This window comes from Antrostomus carolinensis, unplaced genomic scaffold (genome assembly GCF_000700745.2).
Source record: "Antrostomus carolinensis isolate BGI_N321 unplaced genomic scaffold, ASM70074v2 scaffold38862, whole genome shotgun sequence".
Classification (NCBI taxonomy): Eukaryota; Metazoa; Chordata; class Aves; order Caprimulgiformes; family Caprimulgidae; genus Antrostomus; species Antrostomus carolinensis.
This window is the reverse complement of record NW_010299623.1, coordinates 33,240-48,392: the sequence shown is the minus strand read 5'-3', so window position 1 is coordinate 48,392 and position 15,153 is coordinate 33,240. Positions and strand designations below refer to the sequence as shown.

Genomic DNA, 15,153 nt, shown 5'->3' with positions numbered 1-15,153 from the left:
AGTTCAACAGGAATGCTCTTCCATCTAGATACCTTGCTGAATGAGCGCCATACACAGAAGTTTATAAAAACAGTCATGGCACTGAAAAGCTATTTTTACAACCAAATTACAAGAAACAGGAAAAAAAACCCAACCCCTGAAAACAAACTGTATCAGGTGATGCTTTGAAAAAAAGGCTTACCAATTTAATGTGGTATTTTTGCTCTTGACCAGCTGATGCCCTTTCTGAGTAGTGCTACTTTACAAGAGAGCAGCTGATACTACTGCACAAATGGCAGCAGCTTTCAATTTCTCTCTTCACCCCAGCATTTCGGAAGCAAGCTGAGAAGGCTCAAGTATTGGATTTTCAGCCTGCTGCAAGTTTTGCTGTTGTCTGTTTTCTGATGTGTGTAACAATAACTCAGAGGCACTCTCTGGCTTGCATACACACACTCATACTTACTTTCCGGATTAAAAAATTTGTAAACATAGTTATTTTCTGTACTACCGCTGAAACTAGTGACATGGAACAAATGCGACTGATGAAAGATTGCAGCTTTCTGTCATTTGATAAGATGATGGCATTAGTGAATTGCTGGTAGGCATGTCATATGATATGCTGGCACTTGTGAAGGTTACCAATGCTTGTGTTGAGTCACAAGATTGTTTTTCTATATCTTCTGAATTCACAGAGATCAGACTAGCATGTTTTGATCTCTTCCATAACAAAGTTTGCTTTCGTAGACCTCCCAAGTCCTCCTTAAAGTGTGGATTGAAAAGTATATAAAGGAGTGGGTTTAGACATGCAGGCAGTGGGACAATCACTAGCAATATTGACTTAATCACTTCTGGGCTGATAAAAGTGAGGTTTAGTAAGGAGGAAAAAGATAAGAAGGCCACAGGGCAATAAAGAATGCAATTAGTAAAAAGTAGCAACGCTATATGTTTGACCATAGAACAATCCCAAATGTTGTCTAGTTCTCCCTTTTCTAAACTACAGTAGAGCTTTGTATAAGCAATAGTCATTACCAGAAAACAGAGGGAGTTCAGCAATACCAGTGCTACCATGTAGCCCATTGCAGTGGGATCTCCAAATGGCAGTGGTAAACAAAGAGGAGAAACTCCATACTCACTCCCAGTGAGGAGTGGTATCACTGCAATGATTAGTGCCAACACAAAGCAAAAGAAAATGGCAATTTTTACACTAGCAGTGGAGAATTTTGTTTCAAACTTTGTAGTGTGCTTTACAGAGAATGCACGTTCAAGTGCAGCCAGAGTAAGGAGGAAAATGGAAGCCTCTGAGGCAAAAATGGAGAGAAGACCAGTTATTTGGCAACCAATTCCACTTTCCCACTGGGCTCCATACTGAGCAAAACTACCAAAAGTTGATGCATCCACACTAGCCAGTACTCCACTGGCCAAACCCATCAAGGCATTTACAATAGCTATTAAACCGATCAAAAGTTTTATGGAGGACCCATATAACGGAGATCTGAAAACTGTAGCAGACACCAGTGCATTGCAAATAAAGGTCAAACCCACTATGGTCCACACTCCAATTCTGATCAGCCAGCTACCAAACAGATGGTCACATGGTTTGAAGGGACCTGAAATGACAAAATAAAAAAGGGCAAGGGAAACCCATGTAAAATAAAAAAATAATTTTGTGCTTTCTAAGACATTAAATTTCATATTTATTGCAGATTCTTAGCACAGCCAAAAGGGGAGCTGGAAATTTGCTTTTCCTTTGGAGTAATCCAAGAGCTTGATAACATGCTGGTCATATTCATGTTGCATTACTGGTCACTTTGTCTTTGTCCCTCAACCTGAATAGTCTATGAATTCTTTTTTTGCCTAGCAGTACAAGTACAATGTGAATGTCCAGTCTGTAGTTTCAAGGAATGCTGTGATGTTTTCCAGTGTGTTAAAAAAATCTGAAAAAGATACTTCTCACTAAACTGGGACAGGTTGCTAATGAGTCCTGGTGAAGTATGACATAATGGATATGGACAGATGCACTTTGGCTATCTCATAACATGTCATTACACAGTCCAAGAAAATTTCAGCTGTCTTTGCATTTGGTAGTGCTGCCTTTCTGGAGGGACTTCTCATGACCTGTAGCTGAAGTCTGGTCATTACAATTGAAGCCTGCTGTGTATTCTCAGAGAACTGAGGTGCATATGCTGTGCAGCTGAAGATGAATGCTCTGCAGTCTGAGAAATGTTATTTATCTTAGTCTAAAGCAGCTATGCTCTCTCAAAGCAAGTCCTTCACAGTGGTCTGTGCTTCTCCCTGCAGCTCAGATGCACTCCACGTGACTAGAGCTGTTGCCATCAAGTAGGCATAAGCATCTGTTGTGTCAGTTCATGAGTTTTTCTAAGATACCATTTGAAAGATCAGCATGGAAGGTAAATTAATTTTTTCTTGGGTCTGGTGATAACTTACCTTGAAGACAGAGATGTTTGCATGAACTCAGTAGTTATATTTAGGCCATAGGAGAATATGTGGTGGTCAAATGGTTCTAAATTCTTTGGGTTCCTGCCTTTTCTATTCCTCTTTACATAACTTTAAAAAATGTATTATTAATTGCTGTTACAAACAAGAATCTTGGCTTCAAATGAATGCTGAAGTACTAGTTGTCACTTCAGGTTTTTTGTTCATGTTTCTTGATGAAAGCATGGCTAGGTAAAATGTTTGCTGAATCAAGCAAGCAAAACTTATGACCATGGCTGCTAAAGCTAGAAGCAACCTTCCAAAGACATGGTTCTTGCCTTGCCTTAAAGGAAACTTTCTGTGGAATTTGTGGCCTCTAGCTTTGCAATTCAATCAATGTATTTCTTTTTCCTTTCTGCCACACTGTGAAGGCAGAGATAACACTATTCTACAAAGAAAATGACGGTGCTGGGGGTCCTTTGTGATGGACTGTGTACACCAATACAGTAGTGTTTAGTATTTCCTAGACATTGAACTAAACTGTGTGTTGATCAAGAAGCTCAAGTGTAGAATAAATCAGTGAAGTTGAGAAGAATTACTTTAGCTTTGTAAAAGACCGAGCGAGCAAAGATTCTGCTCCCCTTTATCATCTATGTCTTGGTAGAACAGAGCCTTTGCTCTCTCATTCCCACGATAAGGGCATCAGTTCCTGTGTAAAGAGGCCTGGAGTGAGGATCTGCCTGAGAACTGGGTAAAACTTCTGTTACACTCATAGATGAATTTAGTAGCTGAATAGTTTTCCGGACTTCAATGCAAAATTTATATTATTGTGCAATGTATTTGTGTTAATCTCATCAAATTATTGCAAGACATCATGTTACTATCCTAGTAGCAGATTCAGAGTTTGTTCTGTGCCTAGAACACCTGGTAATACTGTGCTTGGATTCCTGTCTGTCTGGTAGTTTCATACCTGGAGAAGGTGAGCATTGCACTGAATGATGAGCTTTCAAATCTTCTTCAAAGTCAAGAAAAAAATCTTCAAAGTCACGCTCATCTGTGGGGGAGAAAATACCCAGATTTGATGCTGCAATTTTGAGGAAAACTTCTTTTAATACAAATTGCAAAAATGTCTGTGGTATTTAAGGCCTGGTCTTGTCTCTTTGCTTGCCAAACTGCGAATAGAAGCAGCTGTATGCCTACATGGTTTTGAATTACTGAACTCAGGATTATTTTAAAAGTTGGTACTATCACTTCTCTGAAAATAATCACTTACAGGTACATTCTCCATTACCTAGTTTGCAGTGTGACAACTGCTGAGGAAAAGGTTTAAAATATGAATTCTGCTGTTGTGCCAGGGCAGTAAGGATTAACCTCCATTTTTCTGTTTCTTATGTCATCACTCTACTACATATTCTTGGCTCTGTTCTTGCTGGGGCTAGCCCCAAACTCTGAGACTTACTGCTTTGCAGGAGCAGAGATAGCACAGAAAGCAGCAGGATGGTATCATATGTGTGTGTGCACCTATGTAACAGGTCAAGCAACAGCCCCTGTCCTTAGGGGAAGAAAAATGCCATAGTCTTCCATCCTGAAGAGCAGATGCACTTGCTGGTACCCAGAAAGTGCCAGGAAAAAAATATTGGCAGCTATGCCAAAGTAGCCCCACATGTCCTGTGTGGACAGCAGGAGAGCCAAGGATGTGTTGCTGCTTCCAAGGCTGGCAAGAAACTGGATCTTTGCTGGACTGCTCTTGTGTGGGGTTACATACTAGCATAAAAAATAAAATCTCAAATAACGCAAAGATTTCACTTCCCACGTTATTATAGTTATTATTTGGATGGAAATATGAAAGGCAGACCTGAAAAAAATGAGTTTGCTAAGCATAGGAATGCTTGAATAACATATTATCGGGCAAGAGAGAGGGAAAGGCTGCCTCTGTGACTGTAAGAATATATTGGATTTGTTTAACATCACCGGCTGCTCACAACCTTCAGGTAGATTTAAAAGCCAAAGATGACTATTACCTTGCATTTGTAACAACCCAGCATCCTTCCTGTGAAAATCGTCAATGCTGCTATTCTCATCTTTGTTCCATTGGCTGGAGATTTTGTAGTGGCTCTCACAAGCTCCAAAGGCACAGCACTGATAAGCATAAGGCATTTCCATGACCCTGTAGAAGAATAAGGAAGCATGCTGGATTTTACTGCTCTTCTACTGCTAGCACAAAGGAACTTGTTTAAATAACCATGACTGAAGGTGAAAATATCTGTGGGTAAAAATCAGTCTTGATAATACAAAATGAGGGGACTCAAATAAAATTCCACATCAGAAATGCAGACGATTTCTAAACTCATTTTAGTAAAGGCACAATGAAGTTTTCTTATGCATTTCCATGGGAGATATGAAAGTGGGCGATATGTGCCTTGCAATTGAGTGAATGTTACTCTTAGAACAGTATTTCTATTTTATGATTTTGAATGATTTTACAGTGCAACTCAACCGTTTCTCCATGTTACTTTCTTAATGGTTTCTTATAAAAAAGCTAATCCAAAAATGACAACTGCATCTACCTGCCTAACAGGCAGAACCAAAATGTCACTTCCCAAATGGAATTTCTCCAGTTCGGGGAGAATGAGATCTTTTGGAATTCAAACTTTATCCACCTCTTTCCACATACAATTCTTTTCACAGTAAGATGGCAAAAAAGAGATTGTCTTTTGTGCACAGATCAAGAAAGCAGCGTTCTAAACCAAAAGGTGAATGAATCAGGAAGGCATTGTGTATGAAAACAGATGTCACTGAGGAAAAGGTTTTACTTTATTAACTGTCTTAGAAATGAGCACAGTTATTGCAGGACACTGGATCTTCATTCCTAACTCTTTTAAAATCATTGGTATTCCTAACACATAACTGAGTTTCAATGACTTTCAGGGTTTCTTTTGTCAGAAAGTTGCTCATTTTCGGTATGTTTTGAATTTAATTCCTTTGGGGATGCGCAAATGCTGGAGTAGTATGGAAGAACTACATATATTCAAGTTCTATAGACTACTTCGTCTGTTCCTTAGATTTGTTTTATGCTCTGGCAGCAGAGAGAATTAATTTGCAGTTTGCCAATAGTACATTCTAAAACCTAACAACTCACCTTAATTCCAAAAGCCCGATAAACCAAAAAATTCAAAGGTAAAGAGATGAACAGAAGTTATTCTGACTTAATTTAAAAGGAATAAACCAGAACTATATCCTCCTATCAGATTACTTTCAATTGGTTAATAATGTAAATTAACATGATGAGTATTCCAAGCAACATCTAACCCTCTGGGAAATCTGCAAAGAAATCTGTTTGAATCAGGCCCGGTGCTCAGGACTTAAACTAGCCAAAAGCTTGATACAAAAGGGAACAAACTGAGCCCTAAAATCTAAAGTGATTTTTAAATTAGTATATTTTTGGGCATTTAGATTCTATATACTTACATTTCTGTTGGGAATTGGCAACAATAATCTGTATCCAATACAAAAAGCTACATAAGGTATTTTTAAGGTACTCCAATAAAAGTTCATGGTAACCAAGATCTAACTATCAAGCAACCTCATGCCAGCAGATTTAAATATTTCATTTCTAATTAATTGCTGTGCATGCTATCTTTTAAATAAGGATATCACCTTGATTAAACATCTTAAACACATTTCCCAGAAGCTCTTCTGAAATAAACTATTATTAAACCCATAGATTACTAGACTAACCCATAGCTAGTCGCCTGGGCTAAAAAAAAATCCCAATCCCCAACTAGAAATGCCCCTTTTGTGAAAAAAATCCCCACAAACAAACAAACAAACTTATCAAAAGAAACACTGACAGTTCTGCAAGGTGATCACTGCAACGTGTGGCTTCAGACCTTTTTGAAGACATTGATATAGCTGGGGAAATGAACAGCTACTGAATATTTTAAGCTCAAGGGATTAACAGAAATGTACTCTCTAATTATTCAAACAGCTTTATATGCTTAATAATGACAGATTTCCAAATGCTGTTGGGCTTCTACCAGCCTGCTGGACTGTCATAGACTGGAAATGTGGACCTCTCACATTGTGCTAGTCCACTGCTTCAATAAAGTAGCCAAAAAACCACCAGCACATTTAAATTATCTTTAAAGAGCAAGACTCTCAGTTCTTATCCTTTCTGTAGGTCTTTCTCGCACCCTTTGTTAAACCTGAAGAGTCACCCTCGCCCCCACCTTGGCTTACTAGGATATACATATAGGCCTCAAATTGGCGACGCTTCTGAATCGGTGTGCAAAGCGTAATTGCACAGAATGAACAGGACCCAGAAGAAGAGCACAAAACACTTCGCAATGCAGAGAAATTAGTATCAGCAATTCTTGGTGACAGAGGAATTTCTTTCTTGCAAAAACTCCTTTTAACAAAAGAAAAAAAAATGGCAGCAACTCTCAGCCATACAGTGCTGGGAGCAGTCCTTTTTATGGCTGATGCTTATTTGATGTTGGTGATTAGATTTGGACTTTGTCAAATTAAACTTTTTTAGAAACACTGTCTGAATTTATTTTTATATGATGCTTATCTTACTGATGATATCTGTATCCTTGATATTTTTTTTCCTGCAGCAAGGAATGGCTCTTTTTTCTGTTTTCAGATGAAGCAGCAGAGAACACAAGGTTGTTTTCCACCTCATGGGTGGAAAGGGAAGTGGGAAGGCACAGTTATGATGGATGGAGCAAAGCACTGAGTTCTTTACAGCGTTGAACCAAAGCATCAGATAAAGAAGGAAGGAGTGGCTAGCAGCCTGATTTTATTTCCTCATAGCTTGCTACAGTAGGCTGGGCTCAGCTCTGTAGAGCATTCTCGAGCCATTGCTGAAGGTATGGCAGAGGATGCTCAGCTCTTTGACGCGTCTGTGTATGGAACAGCAATGACCCATTTAGATGAGCAGGAAGCTTTTATACTGGAATTTGTCTTTAATGTTGTAATAGTGTCTAATTCCAACAATTACAAAGGGTGAAATTTCATTTTGTTTTAGATCTCTGTTCAAGCTTGGTGCTTCTTGCATTGTCTGTACAGTGATCCTGTGTGAAATCCTGGCCTCACTTTGTTTCATGGTAAAAGTCCTGCAGACTCCAGGTCAGGATTTTGCCCCATTCTTTCCTAACTGGATATAATTTGTTCTTACAGATATTAAACAACTCTAGATATATTAAGCGTACTTTTTATACCTTTTTAAAGACTTAAGCTACTGCCTGACACATCCTTGTTAACTACTCACCCAGACTAAATACACCACAGTTGCATTTTGAGCAGTTAAATAGTGGATTATTCTAGGACTATTGCAGCAACTCTTATGCCTCTAGGCCATGGTACATACATCACTATATATTTGCTAGGTTGGACAAACCCATTTGCTTGTGTTTACATTCTTTTAAAGAACCTTCAGGTATTTTAGAATTGTCACTTGCCTCAACATGTGGGCAAAGTCAGAGAGAGAAGAAAAACTATGGCAGAAGCTCATCCTCAACCATTCATGGTTTCTTATGGTACTTGCTTCTTGACCTCTGAGACCCATCTGAAGGTCTGTAGCATAAAAGAGGTGTAAGACCTCTAGTACTTCAAATGTTTATGTTATAGAATCATTTCATACACTGTGATGAAGTCACTGCCCAATCTCCTCTGTAACAAACTACAAATATTGGGCTTACTAAGTTTTTCAAGGCATTGTTTCCTAACCTTGGAACCATTTTTTGCAGCTCTTCTCTCTGTTTATATTAACATGCCACCATAGAAGTGTTCTGCTGTGGATACTTCTAGCGCTGTATGCAGAGGTTTAATCACCTGTGCACTTCTACTCATGACTCCCCTTATTGAGAACTCCAAGCATTCCAGTCCTTTTCATTGGTGGTAATGTCTCCTTCTGTTTTCTGCCTGCTAAGATTCATGAGACTTCTCCAGTGCAAAAGGCAAATCTAGTGAGGACATAAGGAGAATCCATCCTTGGACATATTCAAAAGCACATCTGGACATGGTCCTGGGCAATCAGCTCCAGGTGACCCTGCTTGCGCAGGGGGGTTGGACAAGATGACCTCCAGAAGTCCCTTCCAACTTCAACCACCCTGTGATTCTGTAACTATGTGCACACTGTTTAATTGTTTCAAATTTTATAACAAACCTTTTACAGTAAAACATGGACAAAATGCATGTTGCACTTGGCACCTTCTATTTAAAATATAAAAAACAAGGGAGAGTTAGGGGACACTCCCAAGTAACCTGAAGTCAGAGGCAAAACTCTCTTTACTGTGATTTCTCTGCGGTCACCCAGCGACTGGCAGTGTTGCAAATGATCTCTAGAGAACATTTCCTTCCTGTATCACAGAGCATCCAGCAGAAAATTACTAGCATAAAAATGTTTTAGTAATAATGGCAAAGTATTATCTGAATCTTAATCAAAAGATTACAGGAAAAACATGTTCAAACAGAAGAGGCCAAATAGTTTGCAACTTCAGTATATTCTTCCCTTGATATTTGCTGTGTTCTCATTAAATATAATAAAAGTTCTGTAAGCACAGTCCAGTAGAAGGACATATCACTAAGCTGCTAGCAATGTTATTTTAATAGCTTTTGAAACATATCACCAGGAAGCAGATGTGGCTTGTATTAAGCAAGTACTGGGGTTAATATTTCAAAACCCTTCACAGTTTCTTCAGTTAAAAGTGAGCATAATAAAAGAAGTCTATCATTTTTATCATATTTGCTTTAGTTTTAATAGCACACATCAAAGACTGACAATACCAAGTAAAATGCGTTACACACTGACACACCTTCCATTGCACATGAGCACAAATGTGGCTTATTAGTTTTAATGATATACTCACTTGAGTTCTGGAAAATTTTCAGATGATATCAAACTTTGTAGGGCATGATTTCCTGTTAATTTTAAATGAGTTAAACCATGTAGCCCCGTCGCAGGAAAAGAGGACAAAAGGTTGGATGACACATCCCTGTATAACAGCAAATAAAAATCAGCTCTCATTTTTTTTTCAGCACTAGAAGTATCACATTAGAAAAACGGGTTAGATTTTTCTAACTCAATCAAAAATGACTGCATTAAACAGAGGCCCCAGTCAGCAGAGCAAAACTGCAGCACCACTCAGGACTATGCACCTATGTGTCTAGCAGAAAGCTAACAGTAATTCCTGGCAGTTAGCTAAACCTCCGTTGACAAATTTTGTCTTCAAACAATCATAGTGCCAGTTTAGAGACTAGGAAATGAATTTTAAATCTGTTCATTTGATTGTTTGCATTAAAGGGAGTCAGTACCAGAACAGCTTCCCACAGCTGAAAAGATTCAGTGGGATGCTAGAGGGCATGGCTGCCCTGAAAGCTCCACAGGGAGCAGGTCAGGCGTACAGAGAAGATATGTGTTTCAGGGTATCGTGAGTCTGGACTGGAGCAGATGAAAGTGACAGTTCTAAGCTGAGGTTTGTCTGAGGAGCTGAAGAAAGATAGCACAGGGCACAGATACATAATGGGGAAAGTAAAATCAGTGAATGAAAAAGTGACTGTGATCAAGCAGAAATGGTAATCAAAGAGGGGGAAGTCCAGAGGTATTCTATTCTCTATTTCTCCATCAATCTTCTATTTATTCTATACATCTTTTCAGTCCTCTTCACAATTATCTGCATTGCAATACTTAAGATGATCAACAGTCAAGAAGGAGGAAGGAGAGTCTGATTCTGCTGAAATGCTTTTATGCCCAAGGGTTAACAGCAAAGTTCTTGTCTCTTGCACTATCTACTGAAACATAAGAGATATGTTGATGGACTGGTGTTCTGCCTTTTCTGATTAAGTGCGTTTGTGTGTGTGTGTGCACGTATGTGTCCTCCTACTCACAACAGTTACATACAAGAGGTGTTCTGTGCTATCGACCGAAGCTACAATTTATTGCTGGCAGCATGATGTTCTCTCACCCTTTTTTCTGTAGGGAAGTTCTGAGGAGGGCCCTCCAAAAGGGATGCCATAGGCAATATTTTCTTGATGGAGATTTTTCAGTGCACCATTCAGAGGGGAAGCTTTGCACATCAACCGAAATGAATATCCCTTTCCAAATTTAGGTTTCCCAGCAGCTGCTGGATTATCTGTGAGTAGATGCCCAGCAGTGTACCTTTGTGACAACAACCACCTTAAAGAGGCATTACAATGACAGTGGCAAACAGGAAAAAGTTAGTAAGGACTAAGAAGTGCTTGTGAACAAGGCCTGCAAAATTGAACTGCTGATGTTTTGTATGTTTTGACCACTAACTACTCTGGCTGCAGTTACTAAAGAAGAAAACCTAATCCATCAAATGAAGAACAATGAAATAAAGATTCTTATTGGAAAATGTTTCTTATTTAATTTTGAATACAATTCCTTAGCCCTGATACACAACAGGAAATATTCCCCACTGCTAAAAGAGGCTAAACTGCTAACAAATTGAACAAAGAAAGGCAGATACACTGATATGCTTCATGGACCCCAAATCACCCTGATTACACAGTGTTATACGCAGCTTTGCCACCGTAACTATAGGAGTTGAACTACAAGAAAGCAGCCATTTAAATATGGATTCAACAGACCAGAAGATTAGAATAGAGAAAGCTTCAGTTTCTGCTGAGTGAGGCAGTAAGTTATTAATTTTTTTGTATGCTCTTGCAAGAAAAATGTGAACATTTGAATGTAGAAGAAAAACAAATACTTACAGTTTGATCAGAGATGGTAAAGAGGAGAAGGCATTGGGGTGAATAATTTCTATTTTGTTCCAAGCTAAATCCCTACAAAAAAGTGAGTGGAAAATTACATACCCACTGAGTGAACATGGAAGATTTCATACACTTGATTAGGAGGCCTAAATATAAAAAAGGTATTAATTACATGCAAAGATTTTCAATAAACTTCTGCATATCTCATAGTGCAAAGTCTTTTTTTGGTTTTTCAACTGTTAGTCAGTTAATGTTGTTAGCTATTAAACTGACAACTTCCTCTAGAACTTCTTAATGCCTTCTGCAGTCTAACAGTCATTTTCCGCCTGCTTCACAGCTTCCCAAGGCAGCAGAAAGAAGGACGGCATAAGTGGACTGTTTCTAAGAGGTCCTCATAATGTGACTAAGAACAGCAAATTTATTGTCAATAGGCTTAACTTCCTAATCTCTATCTTTACTGTGCCTGAAAAATTAAAAAAACTGAAAGGAAGTCTTTAAAAAAATGTATGGGCTTGATCCTGCAAAGATTTACACCCATGAGTAAATTCTCAACAAAATTACTCTGCTATCATATGTGTCCCTGTGAAAACTATAAACCAACACACATTAGAATCTATTTCTTATTGTGCTCTATAAAAAGATTTAATGCTTCTTAGAGCTGATCATTACATGAGCCTGACAACAGATACTAGCTCTGCCTCAGTAACTCTCACAACTGAGACAGTAGAACAGAATAGAATAGTTCAGTTGGAAGGGACCTACAAAGATCATCTAGTCCCACTGTAAAGCATTTAGAAGTAACAGCTTTTATAGCTTTAAGTTTACATCTTTGAATTCATGGCTAGAGATGCTAAACTTCACAATGTTTGTTCTGCTTTCACAGTTACGACCCAATGAGGGAAAGATCAAAGAAAACCAGAAATGAGCACATTGTGGGGCAGATAGCGAGAAGACAGTGTATACCCCACATTTTTGAGAACCCGGGTGAATGGCTTTAGGGCTGTACTCACAGAGACCGAAGAGCAGCCAGCTGCTGAAATGTGTCTGCTTTGATTTCACCAATTTCATTGTGATGCAAGTCACTGAAATAGCAATAAGAATCCCCTCAGTTTCAAGGGCACTTGGAGTATACTTTGGGGTGTTTTAGATTGTGCTTATGTTCCACTTCAATCTAGTGTTAGGGCATGTATTTGGATATGTCAAATCGACCAGCAATAAGCCAGCTAATGATGCTCAAACAAATTTGTATATAGATGCCTCTTTTAAAGGCTTTTTAGGACAGCCTGATGCTTACATTTTTTGAAGTTTTTTACATGCAGTAAAAGAGGGTAAATCTTCCAGCAGGTTGTAAGACAGATCCCTGTAATACAAAAGAGAAAAAACCCATTAACATCAAAGTAATGTTAAAAGAAAAACATCTTTCATTGTTTACCTTCATGCTCAATTTAAAATAACTTGTTTTTATCCACACCCATGGAAGAATTGAAATATGAAAACTCAGTTACCATCTCTCATCTGTCAGATTTTGATTTCTAACTGAGGAGGAGAGAGGAGGGGAAAAGGCAAGATGTATTAACTCCATATCCTATGTTTGCAAATTCCTTGTCTGAAGATTTCTTGCCTGAAGTGCAGACTTCTTCTGAGTGTTTTACAGTAACGATATTGGCCATCTGCTCATTTGGAATATTGGATTTGCATCACAGACTTCATATTCATCATGTTTAAATTCCGACAAATACTTAAACAATTTAAAATAATCTACTGAATACGTATACTCTTATTTTTTTCAGAGAAGATCCCGTATTTTTCTGGTAATCAGAATGGACTGTAATCAGCTTTCTATTCTACATTTTTAAGTAAGCAGTATTGCCTGTGATCCTTAGGCTGTTATATCTTATAACTGAGGGAAGTGGTTAAAAACATATTGGAACTAACTTTGAAATCAATCACTATGTGGAGGAAAAGAGCCTTAAAAAGACTTGAGTCAAAACTCAACAAATTACAGAATAACTGAAACATCTGGACTGATTTATAGTATAATATAACTAATCAAAACCAAGCCCAGGCAATTTGCAGAAATTAGAGGGGGAAAAAAAAGGAACCAAGCACCCACCACCCATCAGTCTCATTCTATATATACATCTTGCTCAGGGAGGACTGAATGGGAAATTTGCTAATGAAAAGCATATAGAAAAAAAACCTTATGCCTATAATTAGGAAAAATGTCCTTTTCCACAGTTATCCAATATTATAATGTAAAAGAGTAAACTCTTTTCACTCCTGTTTCAGATTCTTTAAAACTGGTTCATCTCTACCCATTTACTTCCTTGATAAAATTTTATTTTCACTGTTACTATTCCAATAGGGGCATTTAGAATGGTGTATATTTGATTTGTGGAAGTCGTACAAGTAATGACCATGTGTGTCTTTAAGGTATTCCACTCTGCTTTTACTATGCACAAATGCTACCATCAATATATGTATATTTTTTATTACAGCAGGGAAGATTACAGCCTCTGGTTTTGTATTTTTCATAGGTACTCTGTGGTCCAAATCAGACATGACAGAAGATAATTCAAGTGAGCTGGAGACTTTCAGGCCAAGGTAGAAGATATTTGGTATGTCTTTTGGGCTGTGGCTATTCTGTCATGCACAGATTTGTGACACAGGTCTTCTTAAAAATATGTTATCAGCTTGAATTTTGTACATACTGACACTCCCTCTTCACACAGAGAAAAAAAACCCCAAACCAACCCCCTTCTCCCCTCAGTTTCTGTTAGGACTCCAGGAAATATTTTACTTGTTTATTTTTAAGGATATTTTCCCGCTTTGTTAATACATGAGGCTCTTGGCACCAGGAGAGGGCAAGTGATTTTGTTTCCTGTGTTGAGGTACACACACAATTGTGCTGAGGGTAGTCTCTTGAGGCCTGCTGGGACCGTGTCCTCACCTACACCTTTACTGCTGGTGCACAGACACCCAGGAAGCCTCCATGAACATTGATCCGTGTTTGGAAGTAGTGGTGGCTAGGTAGGATGCACAAATTGTCTTTCAAAGCAGTGTTGCACTTGTAGTGTTTGTACACGTATGTGAGCCAGGAAGACCCCCCAAGTCTCCAAGTCACTCGTGGGGTTCAGCGCATTGTTATACTTCATGGCACAAGCAAAACTAATGTGCAAACCTAAATGTGGGCTTGGCAGGCTTGTTGCATTCTGATGGGAATGGGGAAAGAGCAACTCTGAGTACATGAGATTGCTGCCAAATTGTTTCCCCATCCTTTTAAATATCAGCTTTAATAAAACACGGTGATACTCAAAGGTAAAAAATGTGAATTTCCAATGGACAGTCGTACTTTACTATGAATGGTACAAGTTATTAATTACTACAGTATTTATTTGCCTTCTGTTGTGAGATTATTTGTTGGTTTTGAATAGTACAGGACATATTTAAACTTAAGTCTGTGTGCAGACTTTCTACTGGCAACAGACTCTGTTTCTGTCTTTTATCATTCTGGAAATGATTATATTGATTCCATCAACTAAAACTTATTTTATTCTGAAAATGGTCATGACATCCATGCTGGTATTCAAATAATGTGTTATAATTAGTGCTATTCCAATGTTGGACAGAGAACTAATACCAAATACATTCCTAATGATGTAATACATAGAGGAAAGTGCTGTTGGCTCATTCTCAAAGAAGCAGACACAATGATTACTTGCGTTAGTGATTAAGCAAACTCCAGTGAAATTTCCAAGCTAAAATAATATTGGATATGTAGTATAAAAACTATGCCCCAACTATGCCAAGGAATAATCTATCAAAATTTCAATCAGCTACTTATGTCTGGTTGGAAAAGAAACTAAAAGAGCGTAACAAGCACTCAAAACTGCACACCTTAATTATATTTTCCATTCACTTCACTGAATTATCTGCCTCAGTGAGGAAAAAAACCCCAGACTAGTGTGGGAGAAACAGGATGAATGAAAATAAGGTAGTTCTGAT

The 15,153-nt window shown here is 38.3% G+C and overlaps 1 protein-coding gene across 1 annotated transcript in view; it reads right to left on the bottom strand.

Annotated features, from left to right (window-relative positions):
• Window positions 1-495: 495 nt before the first annotated feature.
• Window positions 496-15,153, bottom strand: part of LGR5 (leucine rich repeat containing G protein-coupled receptor 5) — a gene marked incomplete at its 5' end in the record, with an annotated part of 36,640 nt that continues 21,982 nt past the window's right edge. Inside the window, 7 exons of the mRNA XM_010162861.2 lie at window positions 496-1,586; window positions 3,383-3,466; window positions 4,434-4,579; window positions 9,285-9,410; window positions 11,149-11,220; window positions 12,159-12,230; window positions 12,443-12,508. Of these exons, the coding sequence (XP_010161163.2) occupies window positions 496-1,586; window positions 3,383-3,466; window positions 4,434-4,579; window positions 9,285-9,410; window positions 11,149-11,220; window positions 12,159-12,230; window positions 12,443-12,508 (1,657 nt within the window). The remainder of the gene's footprint in view (window positions 1,587-3,382; window positions 3,467-4,433; window positions 4,580-9,284; window positions 9,411-11,148; window positions 11,221-12,158; window positions 12,231-12,442; window positions 12,509-15,153) is intronic.